The sequence below is a fragment of the Phyllobates terribilis genome, unplaced genomic scaffold (assembly GCF_046119375.1).
Source record: "Phyllobates terribilis strain yellow unplaced genomic scaffold, ASM4611937v1 Scaffold_9__5_contigs__length_417890890, whole genome shotgun sequence".
Taxonomy (NCBI): domain Eukaryota; kingdom Metazoa; phylum Chordata; class Amphibia; order Anura; family Dendrobatidae; genus Phyllobates; species Phyllobates terribilis.
The window spans coordinates 175,972,394-175,995,146 of NW_027362769.1; the positions used below are offsets into that span (position 1 = coordinate 175,972,394).

The following is a 22,753-nucleotide window of genomic DNA, read 5'->3' on the forward strand; positions in this document are numbered from 1 at the left end:
ATATAACTACTATAATACTGCCCCTATGTACAAGAATATAACTACTATAATACTGCCCCTATGTGCAAGAATATAACTACTATAATACTGCTCCTATGTATAAGAATATAACTACTATAATACTGTTCCTATGTACAAGAATATAACTACTATAATACTGCTCCCTATATACGAGAATATAACTACTATAATACTGCCCCTATGTACAAGAATATAGCTAGTATAATACTGCTCCTATGTACAAGAATATAACTACTATAATACTGCTCCTATATACAAGAATATAACTACTATAATACTGCTCCTATGTACAAGAATATAACTACTATAATACTGCTCCCTGTATAAAAGAATATAACTACTATAATACTGCCCCCTATGTACAAGAATATAACTACTATAATACTGCCCCTATATGCAAGAATATAACTACTATAATACTGCCCCTATATACAAGAATATAACTACTATAATACTGCTCCTATATACGAGAATATAACTACTATAATACTGCTCCTATGTACAAGAATATAACTACTATAATACTGCTCCTATGTACAAGAATATAACTAATATAGTACTGCTCCTATGTACAAGAATATAACTACTATAATACTGCCCCCTATGTACAAGAATATAACTACTATAATACTGCCCCCTATGTACAAGAATATACCTACTATAATACTGCTCCTATGTACAAGAATATAACTACTATAATACTGCTCCTATGTACAAGAATATAACTACTATAACACTGCTCCTATGTACAAGAATATAACTACTATAATACTGCTCCCTATGTACAAGAATATAACTACTATAATACTGCCCCTATGTACAAGAATATAACTACTATAATACTGCTCCTATGTACAAGAATATAACTACTATAATACTGCCCCTATGTAGAAGAATATAACTACTATAATACTGCCCCTATGTACAAGAATATAACTACTATAATACTGCTCCTATGTACAAGAATATAACTACTATAATACTGCCCCTATGTAGAAGAATATAACTACTATAATACTGCCCCTATGTACAAGAATATAACTACTATAATACTGCTCCTATGTACAAGAATATAACTACTATAATACTGCCCCTATGTACAAGAATATAACTACTATAATACTGCTCCCTATGTACAAGAATATAACTACTATAATATTGCCCCTATGTACAAGAATATAACTACTATAATACTGCTCCTATGTACAAGAATATAACTACTATAATACTGCTCCCTATGTACAAGAATATAAGTACTATAATACTGCCCCTATGTACAAGAATATAACTACTATAATATTGCTCCCTATATACAAGAATATAACTACTATAATACTGCCCCTATGTACAAGAATATAGCTACTATAATACTGCTCCTATGTACAAGAATATAACTACTATAATACTGCTCCTATGTACAAGAATATAACTACTATAATACTGCCCCTATGTACAAGAATATAACTACTATAATACTGCCCGCTATGTACAAGAATATAACTACTATAATCCTGCCCCACTATGTACAAGAATATAACTACTATAATACTGCTCCCTATGTGCAAGAATATAACTACTATAATACTGCCCCCTATGTGCAAGAATATAACTACTATAATACTGCCCGCTATGTATAAGAATATAACTACTATAATACTGCCCCCTATGTACAAGAATATAACTACTATAATACTGCCCCTATGTACAAGAATATAACTACTATAATACTGCCTCATTACTACCATTTGGTATTTTTCTGTTTCAGGCTGTTTTTCAGGAGACATTACCCTCTAAACACGGTCACTTTCTGCGATGTGGATCCACAGGAGAGGAAGTGAGTATTAGGAGTCTCCTCTTTATTGTGTACAATGAGTCTTAGCATTTTGGGATGATGACTTCTTTGTTTTTTCCCTGCTTTGTGATAGATTTGTGATGTGCTGTGTCGCCTATAGTGATCATCTGCCGCCCTCTGTCTAATATTAATTATTTCTGCTCATTGCTGATTTTCTGACTTGTGGATCTTTCTTTCTCCAGGTGGATGAAGACAGATGGGACTCCGGCTAAGTAAGTCTCCCTTACTGATTTTCACTTTAGGCTTTGGGGCGCTGACTTGACATTAGTGGAATTCGTGTCCCCCAGGTTTCTCTCTGCATCTGTCACCTGCACCGTTATTTCCAATGGGGTCTAATAATTGCTCTGATGACCTGACGTCATGATTGTCTGTAAACCGAGACCCCAGAGCTTTGCCCACTAATTCTTTTATTACCAATGATGGGTGCAGTTTGGAATCACGCTGTATTAGGAGTAAATGATTGAAAACGGCAGGTTCATCCATTACATCTAATGTGCATGGTCACCTCAAGAGTGCGGCCCCCTTGGGGGGGTTCAAATATCAATATGCTCTTAATGGGAACTCTAGGTAAATGTAGATACAGATTAATCATCATGTTAGAAAGCTGCAGAACTCTCCAGGATACATCATTTATTCATTTACCTTCTTTACTATTTTGAAGATCATGGCTTGCGGTCAGTGAATGGCTCCATGTTTATCCAGTGACTGAAGATCTCTTTGAATAATTTCCTGTTCTCCTGTACGAGATTGTTACAATTGTATCTAGATGATGATCCCTAAAAATGAACCCAGCAGCTGAGCCAATCTCCCTCCTGTCTTGATACTTTGTTACAATGTATCAGTGGAGTTAAATTGTGTCTGACTACAGTCCTGACTGTTAAAGGGGTTGCACCAAGTTTGGATGTTATCCTTGTATCCAACAGATAGGGGATAATTTACTGATCGTGTAACCGCTGGGACCCCCCTGATCTTGAGATCCAGAGCTGTGATGATCTCCGTCATAGGCGGATTATAATGAGGTCAATCCGGGCTACCGCCCGGGGCCCTGGGCTGCCATGGGGCCCGGGGCTCCCAGGGGCCTGTGGCCGGATTGACCTCATTATAATGTGTGACAGGAGGGCCCGGGAGTCGGAAGATGGAATCTGCTCTGCTGTGTCCGGCGACGCTGCGAGGATGACTCACCAGCTGCTGACTGTGTAAGTGCAGGAGAGGAGGCTCCGCCCACCTGCTCCGGCCTCCAGCAGAGCACAGAGTCATCTTACAGCATGGCCACTGCTCTCCCTGCCCGCTACCCGGGTCTGAATGTTACCTCTCTGCTCTCCCCCTCCTGCCCTGCAATTACACCAGAGCTCTGCAGTCGGGCCTCAAGAGGAGGGGAGGCCGCCCCACAGAGAAGATGGAAGAACCTGCATCATGTACAGAAAGGGTAAGTCCATGTGCAGTGTGTGTGTGTGTTTTATTTATATATATATATATATAGTGTATGTATATGTGTGTGTGTGTATGTATCTATATCTATGTATTTGTGGACCATAAGAGGGGCTCACTCGCTGTCGTGGCCCAGGCTGCTTCCCCTGTGCAGGACAGCTGGCACTTCACCTGACATGAGCTGTGCGGCTGTGTCTGGTATTAATGACACGGCAGGGGCGACACTGCGCCTATAATTGTGCTTGTGTATTGCCCCTGCCGCGCCATTACTACCAGACACAACCGCACAGCGCACGGCCATGTCAGGTGAAGTGCCGGAAATCAAGCAGCACCAGAGGTCCTACACAGATGCTGTAGAAGCAGCCCAGGCCCCAACGGCGAGTGGGCCCCTCTGATGGTCCAGGGCCATGTCTGTGACATGCCGGCGGCCCTGCACTGAGACATGCCTGAGGAGCTGCTGAACAGGACAGTTTTATGTGTTTATAAGATATGTACGTATGCATGTGTCTGTGCGCATGTCTGCGTACGGTGTGCATGTGTGCGCATATCTGCATATCGTGCGTGCACACGTGTGCTGGCCCGGCCGCATCACAGCTACAAGACACGGCCCTGTGCGCGGCAGTGTCTGCTAGCGTGACGTCATGCAGTGCGCCCTGCACTGCTTCTTACCACCATAGAGGAGCTGGACGACTGGAGCCGAGCAGGGGGACGGTGAGTGATGTGTCAGTGTGTGCAGATATCATTGTGTGATACGTCTGTTTATATGTAGTTTTGTGTTTCAAATGTGTTTATGGCTAAGTGCCCACGATGCAGAAATGCTGCAGATTTTTTCCGCTTCTCCCTGGCAGGAAAAACGCATGCGGATTGTACATGCGGATTGTACATGCGTTTTTCCCACCAGGTAGAAGCGTTTGTGAAGCGTTCTTCACGTGCATTTCCACATGCGGGTTGACAAGCGATTTTAGCATCACTTGGAAAAGTGCTTGACAACTTGTTCACACTATATAAATCCATGGAACCGGCATATATAGTGTGACCGAGTTAGTTAAAAAAAAGAATAAGAATGGTAAAAAGTAAAGATTATACTCACCTTCCGATGGCCCCCGGTCTCCTCAGCGATGCGTCCGGTGTGTTGAGCGGCTCACGGTGGTGTGAAAGGACCTTTCATGACGTCATTTAGTCATGTGACAGGTCATGCGACAGCCGATATCAGCTGTCGTGTGACCTGTCACATGACTAAATGACGTCATGGCAGGTCCTTTCACACCACCGCAACGCATACAACAGACCGGACATATCGCTGAGGAGACCGGGGGCCATCGGAAGGTGAGTATAATCTTTACTTTTTTTATTTTAAATTCTTTTTTTACAGTTTCTATGGTACCCGGGTCTGGATGAGAGCCTCCTGTCCTCCACACCCGGGTACCATCCGCACATTGAATCGCTTAATATCCGCATGTGCACATGTAGTGATGCGGATATTAAGCAATTCAATGCAAGTCAATGGCGGCAATTACACTGCGTGTCCGCAAAATTAATGGACATGCTGCGTTTTTTTCCGCAATGATAATCCGCAGTGGAAATTTCCGCAGCATGTGCACAGCACAGCGGATTATCATTGGGGATCATGGGGCGTGTATTACCAAGCATTTTTTCAGCATTTTCGCTGCGGAAATTTCGTGGCAAAAACGCTTGAAAAACGCACTGTGGGCACGCAGCCTATGCGTGTATGTATTTGTCTTTGTATATGTTTGTTTGTGTGTGTGCGACCTCCTGCTGTATCTGGGGGGGACACCGTGCGACCTCCTGCTGTATCTGGGGGGGGACACCGTGCGTCCTCCGGCTGTATCTGGGGGGGGGCACCGTGCGTCCTCCGGCTGTATCTGGGGGGGGACACCGTGCGTCCTCCGGCTGTATCTGGGGGGGGACACCGTGCGTCCTCCTGCTGTATCTGGGGGGGACACCGTGCGTCCTCCGGCTGTATCTGGGGGGGGACACCGTGCATCCTCCGGCTGTATCTGGGGGGGGACACCGTGCGTCCTCCGGCTGTATCTGGGGGGGGGCACCGTGCGTCCTCCGGCTGTATCTGGGGGGGGACACCGTGCGTCCTCCTGCTGTATCTGGGGGGGGGCACCGTGTGTCCTCCGGCTGTATCGGGGGGGGGGGCACCGTGCGTCCTCCGGCTGTATCTGGGGGGGGACACCGTGCGTCCTCCAGCTGTATCTGGGGGGGGCACCGTGCGTCCTCCGGCTGTATCTGGGGGGGGGGACACCGTGCGTCCTCCGGCTGTATCTGGGGGGGGGGCACCGTGCGTCCTCCGGCTGTATCTGGGGGGGGGGACACCGTGCGTCCTCCGGCTGTATCTGGGGGGGGGGGGGCACCGTGCGTCCTCCGGCTGTATCTGGGGGGGGGACACCGTGCGTCTTCCGGCTGTATCTGGGGGGGGGCACCGTGCGTCCTCCGGCTGTATCTGGGGGAGGGGACACCGTGCGTCCTCCGGCTGTATCTGGGGGAGGGGACACCGTGCGTCCTCCGGCTGTATCTGGGGGGGGGCACCGTGCGTCCTCCGGCTGTATCTGGGGGGGGGGGGCACCGTGCGTCCTCCGGCTGTATCTGGGGGGGGGGCACCGTGCGTCCTCCGGCTGTATCTGGGGGGGGGCACCGTGCGTCCTCCGGCTGTATCTGGGGGGGGGGCACCGTGCGTCCTCCGGCTGTATCTGGGGGGGGGACACCGTGCGTCCTCCGGCTGTATCTGGGAGGGGGGCACCGTGCGTCCTCCGGCGGTATCTGGGAGGGGGACACCGTGCGTCCTCCGGCTGTATCTGGGGGGGGGGGCACCGTGTGGCCTCCGGCTGTATCTGGGGGGGGGGGGGGCCGTGCATCCTCCGGCTGTGTATAGGAGGATTATGTGAAAGCTCATATTATACAGTATGAGACCCTACATACATAGGGGGATGTCAGCATACTTAATTGTGCTCAATATTAAGTCATACAATTAATATAAAAAAATAATTATAATTAATACGTTAATATTGTGCAGAATTAATTTCACGTGAACTATCACATGATCTATCAAAGGGGGATCATGTGACAAGTCATGTGATACATCAGGTGTGTGTGTGTGGGGGGGCCCATGCCGTCTAAACTGCCCGGGGCCCTTGCTACTCTTAATCCACCCCTGATCCCCGTGGTGGATCCTGTGCACCTCTCCTGATCATGTAACCGCTGGGACCCCCCTGATCTCGAGATCCAGAGCTGTGATGATCCCCATGGTGGATCCTGTGCACCTCTCCTGATCATGTAACCGCTGGGACCCCCCTGATCTCGAGATCCAGAGCTGTGATGATCCCCATGGTGGATCCTGTGCACCTCTCCTGATCATGTAACCGCTGGGACCCCCCTGATCTCGAGATCCAGAGCTGTGATGATCCCCATGGTGGATCCTGTGCACCTCTCCTGATCATGTAACCGCTGGGACCCCCCTGATCTCGAGATCCAGAGCTGTGATGATCCCCGTGGTGGATCCTGTGCACCTCTCCTGATCATGTAACCGCTGGGACCCCCCTGATCTCGAGATCCAGAGCTGTGATGATCCCCGTGGTGGATCCTGTGCATCTCTCCTGATCATGTAACTGCTGGGAACCCCCTGATCTCGAGATCGAGAGCTGTGATGATCCCCGTGGTGGATCCTGTGCACCTCTCCTGATCATGTAACCGCTGGGACCCCCCTGATCTCGAGATCCAGAGCTGTGATGATCCCCGTGGTGGATCCTGTGCACCTCCGCACCATTTATTCTTTATGGTACCGCGGGAAACAGCCGGTTAGTCTTCGGCACTTCGGCACTCGCATAAGAATGAATGGAGCGGATGGGCGCATGATCTCCTCAGAGCTCCTGTTTTCAAGATCAGTCGGACCCCAGTGATTGGTAAGTTATACCTTCTCTTATGGATAGGAGAGAACTTCCAAACTTGGTACAACCCCTTTAAGAACAGCTGGGATATTTAGACCGGATACAATTGTAACAAATTTCAGAACTCTATGAAGCAACATTTATAAAACTTTTCCCATGGAGAAGACGGGCTTTTGGGCTCTGGTTTTAAGGTCCAAACATGGCAGCAACTTCGACGCCTTGCACTAAGGGGTTAAATGGATATTATACGATCACTCGGTCCTAACGCCCGTGTCTTCCTCCGTTCCCGCAGATTATTTGGCTTTGTGGCCCGGAAACAAGGAAGTACGACTGACAACGTCTGCCACCTGTTTGCCGAGCTGGACCCCGGCCAACCGGCTTCTGCCATCGTCAACTTTGTCTCCCGCGTGATCGGCTTGCAAAAAAGATGAACCCCTCCCGCTGCGTCCCCTGACCGTGAACCAGCCTGAAATTTTGGAATATAGACTCTTAAGATGGCGAGAGAGAAAGTGCATTATGGGAAAAGGGAAGTGATGTGGGGTTCTGCTACTCCAAGGGGAGGATAAGCAACAAACCAAAAAAAACAACAACAAAAAAACCCCCAAACCTCATACAATAATCAAACGGTTGACGCAAATGAGGGAATGGCGGTAAAACTGCTTTCTCGTAAACGGAGGTCGCCAGTCTGACTGCTGAGATCTCACAGCATCATAACATAGAGGTGTTCATTTTCATTGACGATACCATACTGCAGATACTAAACAATATATACCGCTATATAAGTGCATATATAAACCTATCTAGCGTGCACAGAATTTATAATTGTCTAGAACTATTATAATGAGGCTATATTTTGTATAAATGCTTTGATTGTACAGAGCTACCTACATTTACTGGCTTTTTAAAGCAACATGAATGAGTGAGCAGTGACGGCGTCAATGGTGGAGAACTTAGGAGAAGGTGCACTAAATTGTATGGGAATTTCCATTGACACGTCTGACACCTAGTGGTGGGAATGAAGATTGCATTCATTAGAGGCAACAGAGCCTATAGGCCTGTGAAGAATTTTCTCTTTTTTAAAGAGACAGTAAATGCTTGAGCCTGTGTACCTGCGTGTTACTATCCCCCAAAATGGGCACAAACATAACCAAGGGATTAATAAAAATATTCCTTGTGAGATTAAGAGCTCCGCATCCTTTCACCTAAATTGTATTTATTAAATAGATTCTTCTTTATGTTTGTGGGTGATACAATGTTTCCAACACCCCACATCTGAGAATATTCAGACTGTGCCTTGTAGAAACGCATTTATGTACTCAGAGATTATAGAGAGAGCATTACTCTGCTGTACAGCTGAGGTGCATTCTCTGTGATGTCATCACTCCCTAGTGAATGGATAGGCTGCATTCTCTGTGATGTCATCACTCCCTAGTGAATGGATAGGCTGCTTTCTCAGTGATGTCATCACTCCTTAGTGAATGGATAGGCTGCATTCTCAGTGATGTCATCACTAACTGGTGAATGGATAGGCTGCATTCTCAGTGATGTCATCATTCGCTAGTGAGTGGATAGGCTGCATTCTCAGTGATGTCACCGCTGGTCTCTGGTGATGGATAGGCGGCATTCTCAGTGATGTCATCTCTAGTGAATGGATTGGCTGCATTCTCAGTGATGTCATCACTCTCTAGTGAATGGATAGGCTGCATTCTCAGTGATATCACCGCTCTCTAGTGAATGGATAGGCTGCATTCTCAGTGATGTCATCACTCCCTAGTGAATGGATAGGCTGCATTCTCAGTGATGTCATCTCTAGTGAATGGATAGGCGGCATTCTCAGTGATGTCATCTCTAGTGAATGGATAGGCGGCATTCTCAGTGATGTCATCACTCCCTAGTGAATGGATAGGCGGCATTCTCAGTGATGTCATCACTCCCTAGTGAATGGATAGGCTGCATTCTCAGTGATGTCATCGCTCCCTAGTGAATGGATAGGCGGCATTCTCAGTGATGTCATCACTCCCTAGTGAATGGATAGGCTGCATTCTCAGTGATGTCATCACTCCCTAGTGAATGGATAGGCTGCATTCTCAGTGATGTCATCGCTCCCTAGTGAATGGATAGGCGGCATTCTCAGTGATGTCATCACTCCCTAGTGAATGGATAGGCGGCATTCTCAGTGATGTCATCACTCCCTAGTGAATGGATAGGCTGCATTCTCAGTGATGTCATCACTCCCTAGTGAATGGATAGGCGGCATTCTCAGTGATGTCATCACTCCCTAGTGAATGGATAGGCTGCATTCTCAGTGATGTCACCGCTCTGTAGTGAATGGATAGGCGGCATTCTCAGTGATGGATACTTTGCATTCCTATTACTATGGCTTTTAAGGAGACAAAATGTTCCTTCCCACATTAACAAACAGAAAAATCTGATTTCTCATCCACCTGAACCCCTGCGTCTGCTGGCGCCCCGGCCGGGCGCTGCATTCCTCTTCTTTCCTGATACTTTGCATCATTGAAGATCCAGTGATGGAACCATAATCTGTATCTTGTTATTACTGTGCAATAATCTGCAGGACGTCCCTCCGCTCAGCAATGTCAGAGCACAGAGGCCTCTGCTTATAGCAACTCGGACTACTACCTGCCTAGGTCATAACCCACCACTAGTGGGCGCCTCTGCCCGCTATACTACTGAACTATCAGCCCCCGGAGCTCATGTCCATCTCTTTGTGAAGACGCTGATGGGTCGGGGGTTATTTTCACCATAAATCATGAACCATTTCCATAATATGTGGAAGCAAAACCACAGCTGTGCTAAAGGGCTATGGGTGAAGCCAATTCATTTAAAGGGATAGTTCACAGACATTGCTCAGTCTTGTGATTTAAAGAACTTGCTTCACCCGGACTTGAGCCCAATGTTGCTTGTGGTATTGCCATATGCTGAATGTATCCGGCATAGTTGTCATAGGCACATACAGAACCTGGTAGAGGACTCGTCATGGGTGCATATGCTCTTAAAGGAGAGGTTGTCCATTCTGGGGACCCTCGAAGTTGAGTTGACTTTTCCGGAGGTCTCCACTCTTACGACCTCCATGTATTTTAGGACAGTTGGACAGGGCGTTCTCCCTTTATGTCCCAGCGTTTGGTGATATTTTACCATTACGCTTTCATCCCATTTCCTTTCTGCGGGCTCAGATCTACTAAAGTGCAATCCAATCTTCCTTTAGAAAATTCTTATTACTTTGCACCTTTAAATGACATCCTCGTCCCCTCTGCGCCCAACGCAATGAGTGACAGCGGAAGTTGCTGTTGACTGATCCTCTGCATTCCCATAGAAGTGAATGGGAGATAAAGCTACGACTACCCCTGACCTGCTCCACGCTAACGCTTGGATAATCCGGAGAATCTGCGCTGCTTTCATGTAAAGTTGTATTTTTATAGATAGATATTATATATTAGGGGTCTACAGCGCGTCGCCCACCGTCTGATATTAGTAGTGCAATATACGGTGGATACAGAAGCGACCATGAATGGGAAGCAGGAGATTAGAGATCACTTTTCATTTGCACTTTAGTAGATCTATCCTCGTGGCTGTAATACACAGATCCTGTAAGGATTCTTTACGTTTCAGTATTATTTCTAGATATATTACAGCAATATTTAATACTCTGTACTACCAGTCCCAGCATGTCCCCATCTGACAGTCCATAGATAGGTCCCTGAATGCCCCTAATATTAAGATGCATAGCACCCGTATCCATACAGATTGATGGGTGCGAGTTGGGCATCTGTTACTGCCACGTGTTCCCCAGTGTGAGGCGCTGTGCCCACCATGGGTCGGTGGACCTCCCTGGGCAGACGCCTTATAAATCGTCAGTATTTTGTGTGCAGAAAGTCTTTGTACGTGAGAGGGATTGGGGGGGAGGCCGTATTGGGGAGGCGTGCGAGTGCGTATTTTCTTTTTTGGGCGCGTATACAAGAACATGACGTTCTTACTGGTGTGATCTAAAGATGGCACCTATGTTAACCCTTTTACCACCCCTGCTTGTTAGGACTAATCCCACTCAGTGCCTTACAGGTTGTGAAATGCGTCAGTCACAGCGGGCTCATGGGTTACACAAAAGTGCCTGGCAGGCGCCCTGTGTGCCACCCTCTGCCTGCAAGGATCAGCGCAGACGGGTGTCGAGTGTGAAGGAATTCATGCAGTGTTTAGAAGGTCGCTGGTTCATGTGATACTAATGAGAAGCGTTTTGTAGCGAGCTTGGCTTTGTGATCCTGTATACCAGATACAGAAGCATTATGTTATAACATGGCGAGGGCATCAGCTGTACAGAAAAAAGAAGAATATTGCTCTGTGGTTGCTCTATTGCCTGAATGTGTAAAAATAATTTTTTACACATTTTTGTCCACTAGGGGGCACCCATACATAAGATTTATACAGTCTTCAAAAGACTTTAGGTGTAAGTGCATTTTCAGAAAAATTTTTTACATTTCATAGGGACATGTAAGAATATTTAATCAGTGGAGGTCCGGGTGCAGAGACCCCTCACTGATTGTGAGACAGAAAGGTTTACCGAGACTGAATAAGAACGCATGAACCTTCTATTGAGCCGATCTTCAGACATGGAGGACAGCAGTCATTGCTTCCGCACCTTTGTTTCAGCCATTGGTAGAAGTCTCAGCACCCGGACTCCAAGCAATCAAAACTTTTGGAAAGTTTTAAAAGTTTTCTGAAAGTGCAGTTTCAACGTATTGGATTTTGTTGCAGTGTATCGGACAGTAAATTGAAGTTGTGAAGTTGAGCTTTATCCTTCCAGCTGATGCCGGAGCCTGGACCCTTGGCGTATTGCGGTCCAGTGGGATCCATTGAAGATTAGAATTAGTGGTTATTTGCCTGTTAGATGTAAAGCAGTGACATTATAGTACTTACAGGATTTGGGACCATTGAAGGAGCATTAAGAGTCTGTATTCCTGGTGGCCTTATCGCCACTTCTCCATCTTACTGTAGGGTCCTCAGAAGTCCCCATTCTTTATCAGCCCGGATGCCGGGATAGAAATGATCCGGGGCTTCCACATTTGCTGCCTTATTGTCTATAAGTCATCGTCATAGTCCCAACCACTGGTTCACCAACAGTCCTTCAATGCCCACGAATGCAAGAACCTGCGGACCTGGCTTATATTTTTGTATGTAGCGAAATGAGCAAGACATGAATAAATAGCTATAGAATCACGTGCAATAGATATATGACGTTTAAGTGACCGCACTTCTCTTATTCACGCATGTGATCTCACACACATGGAAGGAGTCATTTTTTTTGTTTTTTTTTACGGGGGAGGGGGGCAGTTGGAGTCACACAAAACACGCATGCCACCAATGAACATGGCCTCCGCTAGAAAGGGATCTCATGGTCTCTTTTCGGTGGCCGCTCGGCCATGTAGCCTTGCAGGGTGTATTGCTTGCTCTACACTGGACACACAAAGCCTTTGATGCATAAACTAATAACCAAAGACACGTTGTTACCCAAAAGATATGTTGCCCGATCTTGCCTTAATGGAGCACTTTTCTGGAGATGTGATGTATAGTGACTACCTAGTCTTCACCCACTTTGGCCATTCACGGTATTTTCAGTATTGCAGAATATTTCACAACGCCTTAATGCTAACTAACTGGATTCCTGAACTAATGAACTGAACCTTACATTGACCCTGAAACATCCGAAAATGGACTGGAAGGTTATTTGCAAATTATGGCAAAGATAATTGGTCTACAATCCATAACGAGTAAAATGAAGAGTGTCCCTCAAACAAATATTACTCTGGCGAAAGACTCACGTTGACAATTTCTATGGTTGGTGCCATCTACTGGGGTTGGAGTAACCAAAAAAAGCTCTCGCCCACCTGGTGTCCAGGCTCTTGGTGCACCGCCAGTGTCCCCTAACAGGGTTTGGGTCTGCCTGGTTACTTTGATGGTGTCATGGCTTATAGTCCCGAACTAATGTCATCCGAGGGACTTTCTGCACCCTAAAAAGAAACGGATCCTTCTGGGTAAGTGTCCTGCTCATGGACCAACACCAATGTCATTAATTCAGTTTGAGAGCCCTGAAAAGGACTTGTTTGTTTGCTTGTTGTCCCGGCTCATGGACTTCCACCATTTTCCTCTACTGTCATGTCAGAAGATGATGAATTTAGGAGGAATTCCAATAAAATAACGCTTTAATAGATAAGGTCAACTATGTCTCGTTTTCAAAACTGTGGACCATATCTGAAGTCTATGTATTTATGAAAAATAAACTGATTCTAGTGGAAAAAAGGAGAGAAACCTTTCCTTATGTGATGGATTTTCCAACCCTGCTGGACATTTTTTGGCAAGGAGGAAATTGACTTCAAATATGGCCCTTTATATTCCCAGACTAGAGGGCGAGTCCTGGAAGAACATCTCTTCTGGGCTGTCCAAAAACGTAAGTTCGCTGAACACCACCAACTCTTCCAGTTTCTTCAAAGTCTTGATTAAATCTGAGATTGTTTTGAATGTTCCACACAGTATCTGATGCAATAATCCCTCGTAGATGACGAGGGTCCTCAGAAATCCTGGAGAAGGTCTACATTGTGTCATGTAAGGACGGAAATGAACTAAAAATACCTGTACAGAATTACACGACTAGTCCACATCTGACTTTTTCACTCCAATGCATTACAAAAATCCCTAAAACTGTTCTCCTCTAGTCTTTCCATGCTAATCAATACTGTTCCATCATGAACGCTTCGGACGGTGGAGGAGCAAATAGGGGTCATCATTTCCTCTACCGTTCACTCAACCCCCCACTGTGCTTTGCAAAAACCTTTGTTGCCACTAGTAAAAGAGATGCCTGCCCAATTGTGAAAGAACCGTCTTCTACCTCGGTGGGAGCAGGGATTTTGCAGGCTCTCTTAACAAGCTTACATTATATATTTTGCATCACAATCACAACCTATCATCCCAGCAATCGGTAACCAAAACTATGAAAGTGAAAAATAAAAAAAGAAATGTAAAAAAAAAAAAAATCATAAAATAAAAAATGAATAATAAAAAGGAAGAGAATACCCCCTCTCTGTATTTATATAGATGGAAATATACTTTATATTTTGTATCCATGTGCTGGTAATGTTATCACTTGTATAAATATATGTGCCCTGGTTTTTTTGTTTTCTTTTTTTTTTTTTTTGCTTCCGTTGAATAGAAAATAGACTTTATGCTTTCACTTTTCTGTTTGTACAGACGTCCGTAATTCTTTCCAAATTATTGTATGGCTTTATCAGTGATAACATCATATAAAATATACTTTTGCTTGAAAGGTCAGTTTCTTTAGTTTTTCTTTAAGTTTACATTCATGTGGTCATAGCCGGCCGTATGTTTTATGGTACCCACCCAACCACCTGATAGACACACTTAGAAAAAAACCCCAAAGTATTTATCTACCAACCCCCCATGCAGATAACAATGTGGAGTTCAGTCTCCATTGATACAATGAGAAAGCTTGTGATGAAGACAATGACCACCTAGCTAGCTGGATCCACAGAGTTGTAGAACCTGTGATTGGCAGCATCTGTGAGTGGCAGCAACTGTGATTGGCAGCACTTGTGTGTAACAGCACCTGTGAGTGGCAGCACCTGTGATTAGCAGCACCTGTGATTGGCAGCATCTGTGATTGGCAGCACCTGTGATTAGCAGCACCTGTGATTGGCAGCATCTGTGATTGGCAGCACCTGTGATTGGCAGCATCTGTGAGTGACAGCACCTGTGATTGGCAGCACCTGTGAGTGGCAGCATCTGTGATTGGCAGCACCTGTGATTGGCAGCACCTGTGAGTGGCAGCACCTGTGATTGGCAGCACCTGTGATTGGCAGCACCTGTGATTGTCCACACCTGTGATTAGCAGCACCTGTGAGTGGCAGCAACTGTGATTGGCAGCACTTGTGTGTAACAGCACCTGTGAGTGGCAGCATCTGTGAGTGGCAGCATCTGTGAGTGGCAGCACCTGTGATTGGCAGCATCTGTGAGTGACAGCACCTGTGATTGGCAGCACCTGTGAGTGGCAGCATCTGTGATTGGCAGCACCTGTGATTGGCAGCACCTGTGAGTGGCAGCATCTGTGATTGGCAGCACCTGTGATTGGCAGCATCTGTGATTAGCAGCACCTGTGATTGGCAGCACCTGTGATTGGCAGCATCTGTGATTGGCAGCATCTGTGAGTGACAGCACCTGTGATTGGCAGCACCTGTGATTGTCCGCACCTGTGATTAGCAGCACCTGTGAGTGGCAGCAACTGTGATTGGCAGCACCTGTGATTGGCAGCACCTGTGAGTGGCAGCATCTGTGATTGGCAGCACCTGTGATTGGCAGCACCTGTGATTGTCCGCACCTGTGATTAGCAGCACCTGTGAGTGGCAGCAACTGTGAGTGACAGCACCTGTGATTGGCAGCACCTGTGATTGGCAGCATCTGTGAGTGACAGCACCTGTGAGTGGCAGCACCTGTGATTGGCAGCACCTGTGAGTGGCAGCATCTGTGATTGGCAGCACCTGTGATTGGCAGCACATGTGAGTGGCAGCATCTGTGATTGGCAGCACCTGTGATTGTCCGCACCTGTGATTGTCCGCACCTGTGATTAGCAGCACCTGTGAGTGGCAGCAACTGTGAGTGACAGCACCTGTGATTGGCAGCACCTGTGATTGGCCGCACCTGTGAGTGGCAGCACCTGTGATTGGCAGCACCTGTGAGTGGCAGCACCTGTGAGTGGCAGCAACTGTGATTGGCAGCACCTGTGTGTAACAGCACCTGTGATTGGCAGCACCTGTGAGTGGCAGCATCTGTGAGTGACAGTACCTGTGATTGGCAGCACCTGTGATTGGCAGCACCTGTGATTAGCAACACCTGTGATTGGCAGCACCTGAGTGGCAGCACCTGTGATTGGCAGCACCTGTGAGTGGCAGCACCTGTGAGTGGCAGCATCTGTGAGTGACAGCAACTGTGATTGGCAGCACCTGTGATTGGCAGCACCTGTGATTGGCAGCACCTGTGATTAGCAGCACCTGTGAGTGGCAGCATCTGTGATTGGCAGCACCTGTGAGTGGCAGCACCTGTGAGTGGCAGCACCTGTGATTGGCAGCACCTGTGAGTGGCAGCACCTGTGATTGGCAACACCTGTGAGTGGCAGCATCTGTGATTAGCAGCACCTGTGATTGGCAGCACCTGTGATTGGCAGCACTTGTGAGTGGCAGCATCTGTGATTGGCAGCACCTGTGATTGGCAGCACCTGTGAGTGGCAGCACCTGTGAGTGGCAGCACCTGTGATTGGCAGCACCTGTGATTAGCAGCACCTGTGATTGGCAGCACCTGTGAGTGGCAGCACCTGTGAGTGGCAGCATCTGTGATTAGCAGCACCTGTGAGTGGCAGCAACTGTGATTGGCAGCACCTGTGATTAGCAGCACCTGAGAGTGGCAGCACCTGTGATTAGCAGCACCTGTGATTGGCAGCAGCTGTGATTGGCAGCACCTGTCAGTCCGAAGAGCTGTACAATTTCTAATGAACAACACACGGAGACGCTTTGTGATTCCCTCTTTTTTAATTACCCGTTGTGTCAGGAGAACTTGCAGCATAATGTCTGTGTAGCCTCGAGCTCCTTCCCTCTACATAGATGTTTACGAGCACTAACTGTCGTCTCTGATCTCAGGAATAGGAATATCTGTCTTTACTGAATACAACTTTTTCCCATGAATTGAGAGTGACAGATGAATACAAGAGAAGAAGCCGATTACTGTGATGTATATTCAGCAATATAAAGTTCCTTATCTTCATCTCTATTATTCATTTATACAAATAAATCAATAATTTACCTAAAATGTAATAATCAGCGCTCATGAAACAGGGAACTTCAGAAACAACTTAACAAAGCCGTGTATTCTAGATACAGGTGGCGATCTAATGACTAGTACACAATATAGAGCGCAAACTAAAGACATAGACAATACAGAGAGCATTCTAATAGGAAGAGAATAAAGAGAGCGCTCTATTTCTACAAAATACAGAGAGCACTCTAATGACCACTATAAATTACAGACAGCACTCTACCCTATGTGCCCAGTATAAGGAGCACTCTAATGACTATAAAATACAGACAGCACTCTATGCTATATGTGTGGTATAAAGGAGCACTCTAATGACTATAAAATACAGACAGCACTCTATGCTATATGTGTGGTATAAAGGAGCACTCTAATGACCACTATAAAATACAGACTATGCTGTATGTGCAGTATAAAGGAGCAGTCTGTATTTTATAGTGATCATTAGAGTCCTCCTTTATACAGCACATATAGCATAGAGTGCTGTCTGCATTTTAGTCATTAGAGAGCTCCTTTATACCACACATATAGCATATATAGCATAGAGTGCTGTCTGTAATTTATAATCATCATTAGAGTGCTCCTTTATACTGCACATACAGCATAGAGTGCTATCTAATGACCACTATAAAATACAGACAGCACTCCATGCTATATGTGCAGTATAAAGGAGCACTCTAATGATTATAAATTACAGACAGCACTCTATGCTATATGTGCAGTATAAAGGAGCACTCTAATGACCACTATAAGATACAGACAGCGTTCTATGCTATATGTGCAGTATAAAGGAGCACTCTAATGACCACTATAAGATACAGACAGCGTTCTATGCTATATGTGCAGTATAAAGGAGCACTCTAGTCCTCATTAGACAATGCATCACTATACAATGCAGGCAGCACTCTACAGATACACAGTTTATTGTAATGATGGGCGGATACACCATTGTAAGAGAACTAAACCACTGCACAATACACAGAGCGATCTACCTGTCACTTCAATGATGGCTTCATTATTCAGCGAATTCTCCAGAGACGGCTACATACAGTAACACAGAGAACGTTTTTGTGGCCAATTAAATTCTTTCCCTGGAGAATCCTTGGAAATAGAAGCAGAAGAAACTTACAGAATAAATACTTTTATGCACATTTATAGCTGAAAAATGTGTAACTGGGATACATTTTGGTGATGTACTAGGTAACAGTATTGTATCGCTATCCAGGGGAGAGATATCAGCGCTTTCATGTAAATTCAAACATTTAGAGATTCGATCCACCGAAAAAAAAACCTTTCACAGCATCATCTCCCACAACACTGAAGCATCAGGAGGAGGGATAACGTCATTTTGCATTGCCGCGCAGCATCCCCTTAATGCCCGGCAGCTGTACAGTGGTGTTCGGTACCTGGGCAGTCACATATCAGTGGTGCACAGCAGAGATTGCACCGCAGAGTTGTTTTCCTTCTCCAGAGTCACTGAGTAAGTTTCTCTCTCATATAGAGTGTAAGCTCTTATAGCCTGTGAGGTCATTTCTCTCTCCCCGGCCCCCCATGTGTAGTTTACAAGCAATTACAAGCTTTCCAGTATTGAAATTTGCCACCAATCTAATTTTTGGGCAAAAAATTTGAATTTCCTCTCTAATCCAGGGCACAAAATAAAAAATATCCAGAAATTCATAGATTGCATTCTAAATATAGTCCACTAGAGGGCACCACAGGACTACAGGAACCCAGAAGTACTCAGATCAGTAAGAAAATAGGGATCATCCACAAAAGAAAGAAGCCAAATGGCGTCTAATACTTCTAGTGAAATATATTCATGTACAATTTCATCATCTGCGTGCATTGAAAGATAATTTATATACTGTGCAAAAGAAAATAGTATTAAAGGGCATAATACTTATAATTTAACTATTATCTAGTATTCTCTGTTATCAGACACTCCAAGGGCTGTTTGTAGTGAAGGAGAGTTACTGATCATCCCAGACATCCAGTGTTGAAAATCTCCATAGACTTATATGACTGATATCAGCTTATAACGTCGCTGCAGTTTTAGTAGCCCAAAAGGTGATTCATATCATTTTGCTTATTTTTTAAATGACAAATTTAGTGTCCAAAGATGAGAAAAATCTAGCAGGAAGTTCTCCAGACTTTAGTCAAATCCACAGTACTATAGATTGTATTCAGTAATAGTACGGCATGCAGTGATCTCCTCCTGGTGTTGGCCCTTGGCTCTCTCTGATAAACTTCATTGAGCTCGCCCTGCTCTCTCTGGTGAACTCCCCCTGGTGGTGAACCTGCTCTCTCTGGTGAACTCCCCCTGGTGGTGAACCTGCTCTCTCTGGTGAGCTCCCCCTGGTGGTGAACCTGCTCTCTCTGGTGAGCTCCCCCTGGTGGTAGACCTGGTTTTAATAGTAAGCTGCAGTGAACTCCCCCTGGTGATGGACCTAGTCTTCATAGTAAGCAGCAGTGAACTCCCCCTGGGGATGGACCTAGTCTTCATAGTAAGCAGCAGTGAACTCCCCCTGGGGATGGACCTAGTCTTCATAGTAAGCAGCAGTAAGCTAGTCCTAGTTGTGGAACTAGTCCCTCTATAGTAAACGTCACTGACCTCCACTTGGTGGTGAACCTGCTCTCTCTGGTGAGCTCCCCCTGGTGGTAAACCTGCTCTCTCTGGTGAGCTCCCCCTGGTGGTGAACCTGCTTTCTCTGGTGAGCTCCCTCTTGTGGTAGACCTAGTCTTCATATAATAAGCAGCAGTGAGCTTGTCCTAGTTGTGGACCTGGTCCCTCTATAGTAAACTTCATAGAGCTCCCCTTGGTGGTGAACCAGCTATCGCTCTGGTGAGCTCCCTCTGGTGGTGAACCTGCTATCTCTCTGGTGAGCTCCCTCTTGTGGTAGACCTAGTCTTCATATAATAAGCAGCAGTGAGCTTGTCCTAGTTGTGGACATGGTCCCTCTATAGTAAACTTCATAGAGCTCCCCTTGGTGGTGAACCAGCTATCGCTCTGGTGAGCTCCCTCTGGTGGTGAACCTGCTATCTCTCTGGTGAGCTCCCTCTGGTGGTGAACCAGCTATCTCTCTGGTGAGCTCCCTCTGGTGGTGAACCAGCTATCTCTCTGGTGAGCTCCCTCTGGTCGTGAACCTGCTATCTCTCTGGTGAGCTCCCTCTGGTGGTGAACCTGCTCTCTGGTGAGCTCTCCCTGGTGGTTAACCTGCTCTCTCTGGTGAGCTCCCTCTGGTGGTGAACCTGCTCTCTCTGGTGAGCTCCCTCTGGTGGTAGACCTGGTCTTCATATAACAAGCAGCAGTGAGCTTATCCTAGTTGTGGACATGGTCTCTCTTCAGTAAACTGCAGTGAGCTCCCCCTGGTGGTGGTTCTGTTCTCTCTAGTAAGCCACTCTCTTGTTGCTTCATATATCAACCTTGGCCCTCAAAACTCAGTATAGATGTAATTTATTAACTGCAACAATCCAAAACATAAATGTAGACGTTTCGGTCAACACATGACCTTCATCAGTAATGCGAATTGCAGCAGTGAAAGATAAAGAGAGTAGTGACGCTGTGGATTATCAGCACGTGCTGCAGTATAGAGTAGTGTTCAGTGCCAAGTTTTATATACAATTATTTAGGGAATAGAATCCTACTTGAGTCCTGAACACAGGAGTGTAGTGTCCACACTATCTATGCTCTCTTGTTGCTTGACCTGGTCTCCCTATATCAGGCTGCAGTGATCTCCCCCTGGTGGTGGACCTGGTCTCCCTATTGTAAATTGCAGTGAACTCTCCCTGGTGGTAGACTTGGTATCTCTCTGGTGAGCTCTCCCCCCCCGGCTGGTGGTAGACTTGGTACCTCTCTGGTGAGCCCCCCCCCCCCCCTGGTGGTAGACTTGGTATCTCTCTGGTGAGCTCCCCCTGGTGGTAGACCTGGTATCTCTCTGGTGAGCTCCCCCTGGTGGTAGACTTGGTATTTCTCTGGTGAGCCCCCCCACCCCCTTGGTGGTAGACTTGGTATCTCTCTGGTGAGCTCCCCCTGGTGGTAAACCTGGCATCTCTCTGGTGAGCTCCCCCTGTTGGTAGACTTGGTATCTCTCTGGTGAGCTCCCCCTGGTGGTAGACCTGGTATCTCTCTGGTGAGCTCCCCCTGGTGGTAGATCTGGTGTCTCTCTGGTGAGCTCCCCCTGGTGGTAGACCTGGTATCTCTCTGGTGAGCTCCCCCTGGTGGTAGACTTGGTATCTCTCTGGTGAGCTCCCCCTGGTGGTAGACCTGGTATCTCTCTGGTGAGCTCCCCCTGGTGGTAGACCTGGTATCTCTCTGGTGAGCTCCCCCTGGTGGTAGACTTGGTATCTCTCTGGTGAGCTCCCCCTGGTGGTAGACCTGGTATCTCTCTGGTGAGCTCCCCCTGGTGGTAGACCTGGTATCTCTCTGTTGAGCTTTCCCTGGAACTTAAACCTGGTCTCTCTCTAGCAGTCATGGTGGATAAGTTACTCGGCTTATCATTTGGACACTTGTCAGGGGAGGATTTGTTGCATTCTGCTTTCCTGTTCATCACTTTCCAAGAAACAGTTTATTTTGAGACATTTTCTGATGAATGACTGCTGGGCTATGATGACTGTGGGTTCGTGTCTTCCCATAACACCTGTGCGGATCTTCATGGCCTTGGTGTTGATTTGCCCTTTCCATCTCTGCCTTGGACACCAGTTTGGCAGATGAGTTAAAGAGTAACAACTCTTCTCATTTTCCTGGAAAAATACAGAGATGAAAAGACCAGATAAAGCCTCACACTAAAGCCAAGGAAGACCCAGGAAAATTGTCAGAGACCAGGACACATTCTCACCAGGTCATCAATATATTGTAGCAAACCTTCAGCTGTGAGAAGTGTTCAGTCTGCAAAGGTTTTCAGATTTAAGGAGTTGTTGTCTTTTATGCAAAACCGGATTAATAAGTGTTTGTACAAAAAAAAGTCCTATACGTTTGAAATTTACTTTGTGTTTTAATTCTGCACGATACTCAGCCGCTCTGCTTGCTGAAGTAGATGGACACAATGCTCTGTGAGTCAAGAACATCAGTAGCTTCTGCATGAATCTCTCTGCTAGATTGCTACAATGTTATAGTTTGGAGTGGGCACCATAATGGGGGATTGGGAACATTTTGATATTCGCTTTGGAGCATTGTCTGCACTGGATACAATTGTATCCACTTCTCATCCAGGAGCAGGACCAGATAGTTACAGGTTTGCTTGTCTATAAATTTTAAGAGTCATTGACTTCAAATAAATTTGAAATTGTGAATAACTGAAATGCAAAGTTTGTTAAAAACATCCACAAATTTAGATTATACAAAGATGAGATAGTCACGTTCATTACAACAAACTTTGCATAAATCAGTACAAGTGAATCTAAAAACCACTGTAATATATCTCATCACATAAATCAGCTTCTTTCTCCACTTATGAGCCAGTTTTTCCCCCTCTGCCGCCTGAACTCATCATTTACTTTGAAACACTGCCAAGATCCATCTTGCTCAAGACCAGACTGCCTTCCAGCTCACTGAAGTATCAGGTTACAGCTGTCTATTGAAGTCTATGGGAAACAGGATGAAGAAGCAGAATAGGAGAGAGATGCGCAGATACACATAGGGGGGCTGCTATCCATTAGAGAG

General features: G+C 46.1%; 1 protein-coding gene across 17 annotated transcripts in view; it reads left to right on the forward strand.

Annotated features, from left to right (window-relative positions):
• TNS1 (tensin 1) overlaps positions 1-14,542 on the forward strand; it is a 608,032-nt gene extending 593,490 nt beyond the window's left edge. For all 17 annotated transcript variants that reach the window (XM_073647437.1, XM_073647438.1, XM_073647442.1 and 14 more), the window contains 3 exons: positions 1,787-1,855; positions 2,056-2,085; positions 7,505-14,542. In XM_073647437.1, coding sequence (XP_073503538.1) covers positions 1,787-1,855; positions 2,056-2,085; positions 7,505-7,643 — 238 coding nt within the window. In that variant the 3' untranslated portion in view covers positions 7,644-14,542. The remainder of the gene's footprint in view (positions 1-1,786; positions 1,856-2,055; positions 2,086-7,504) is intronic.
• Positions 14,543-22,753: the final 8,211 nt, after the last annotated feature.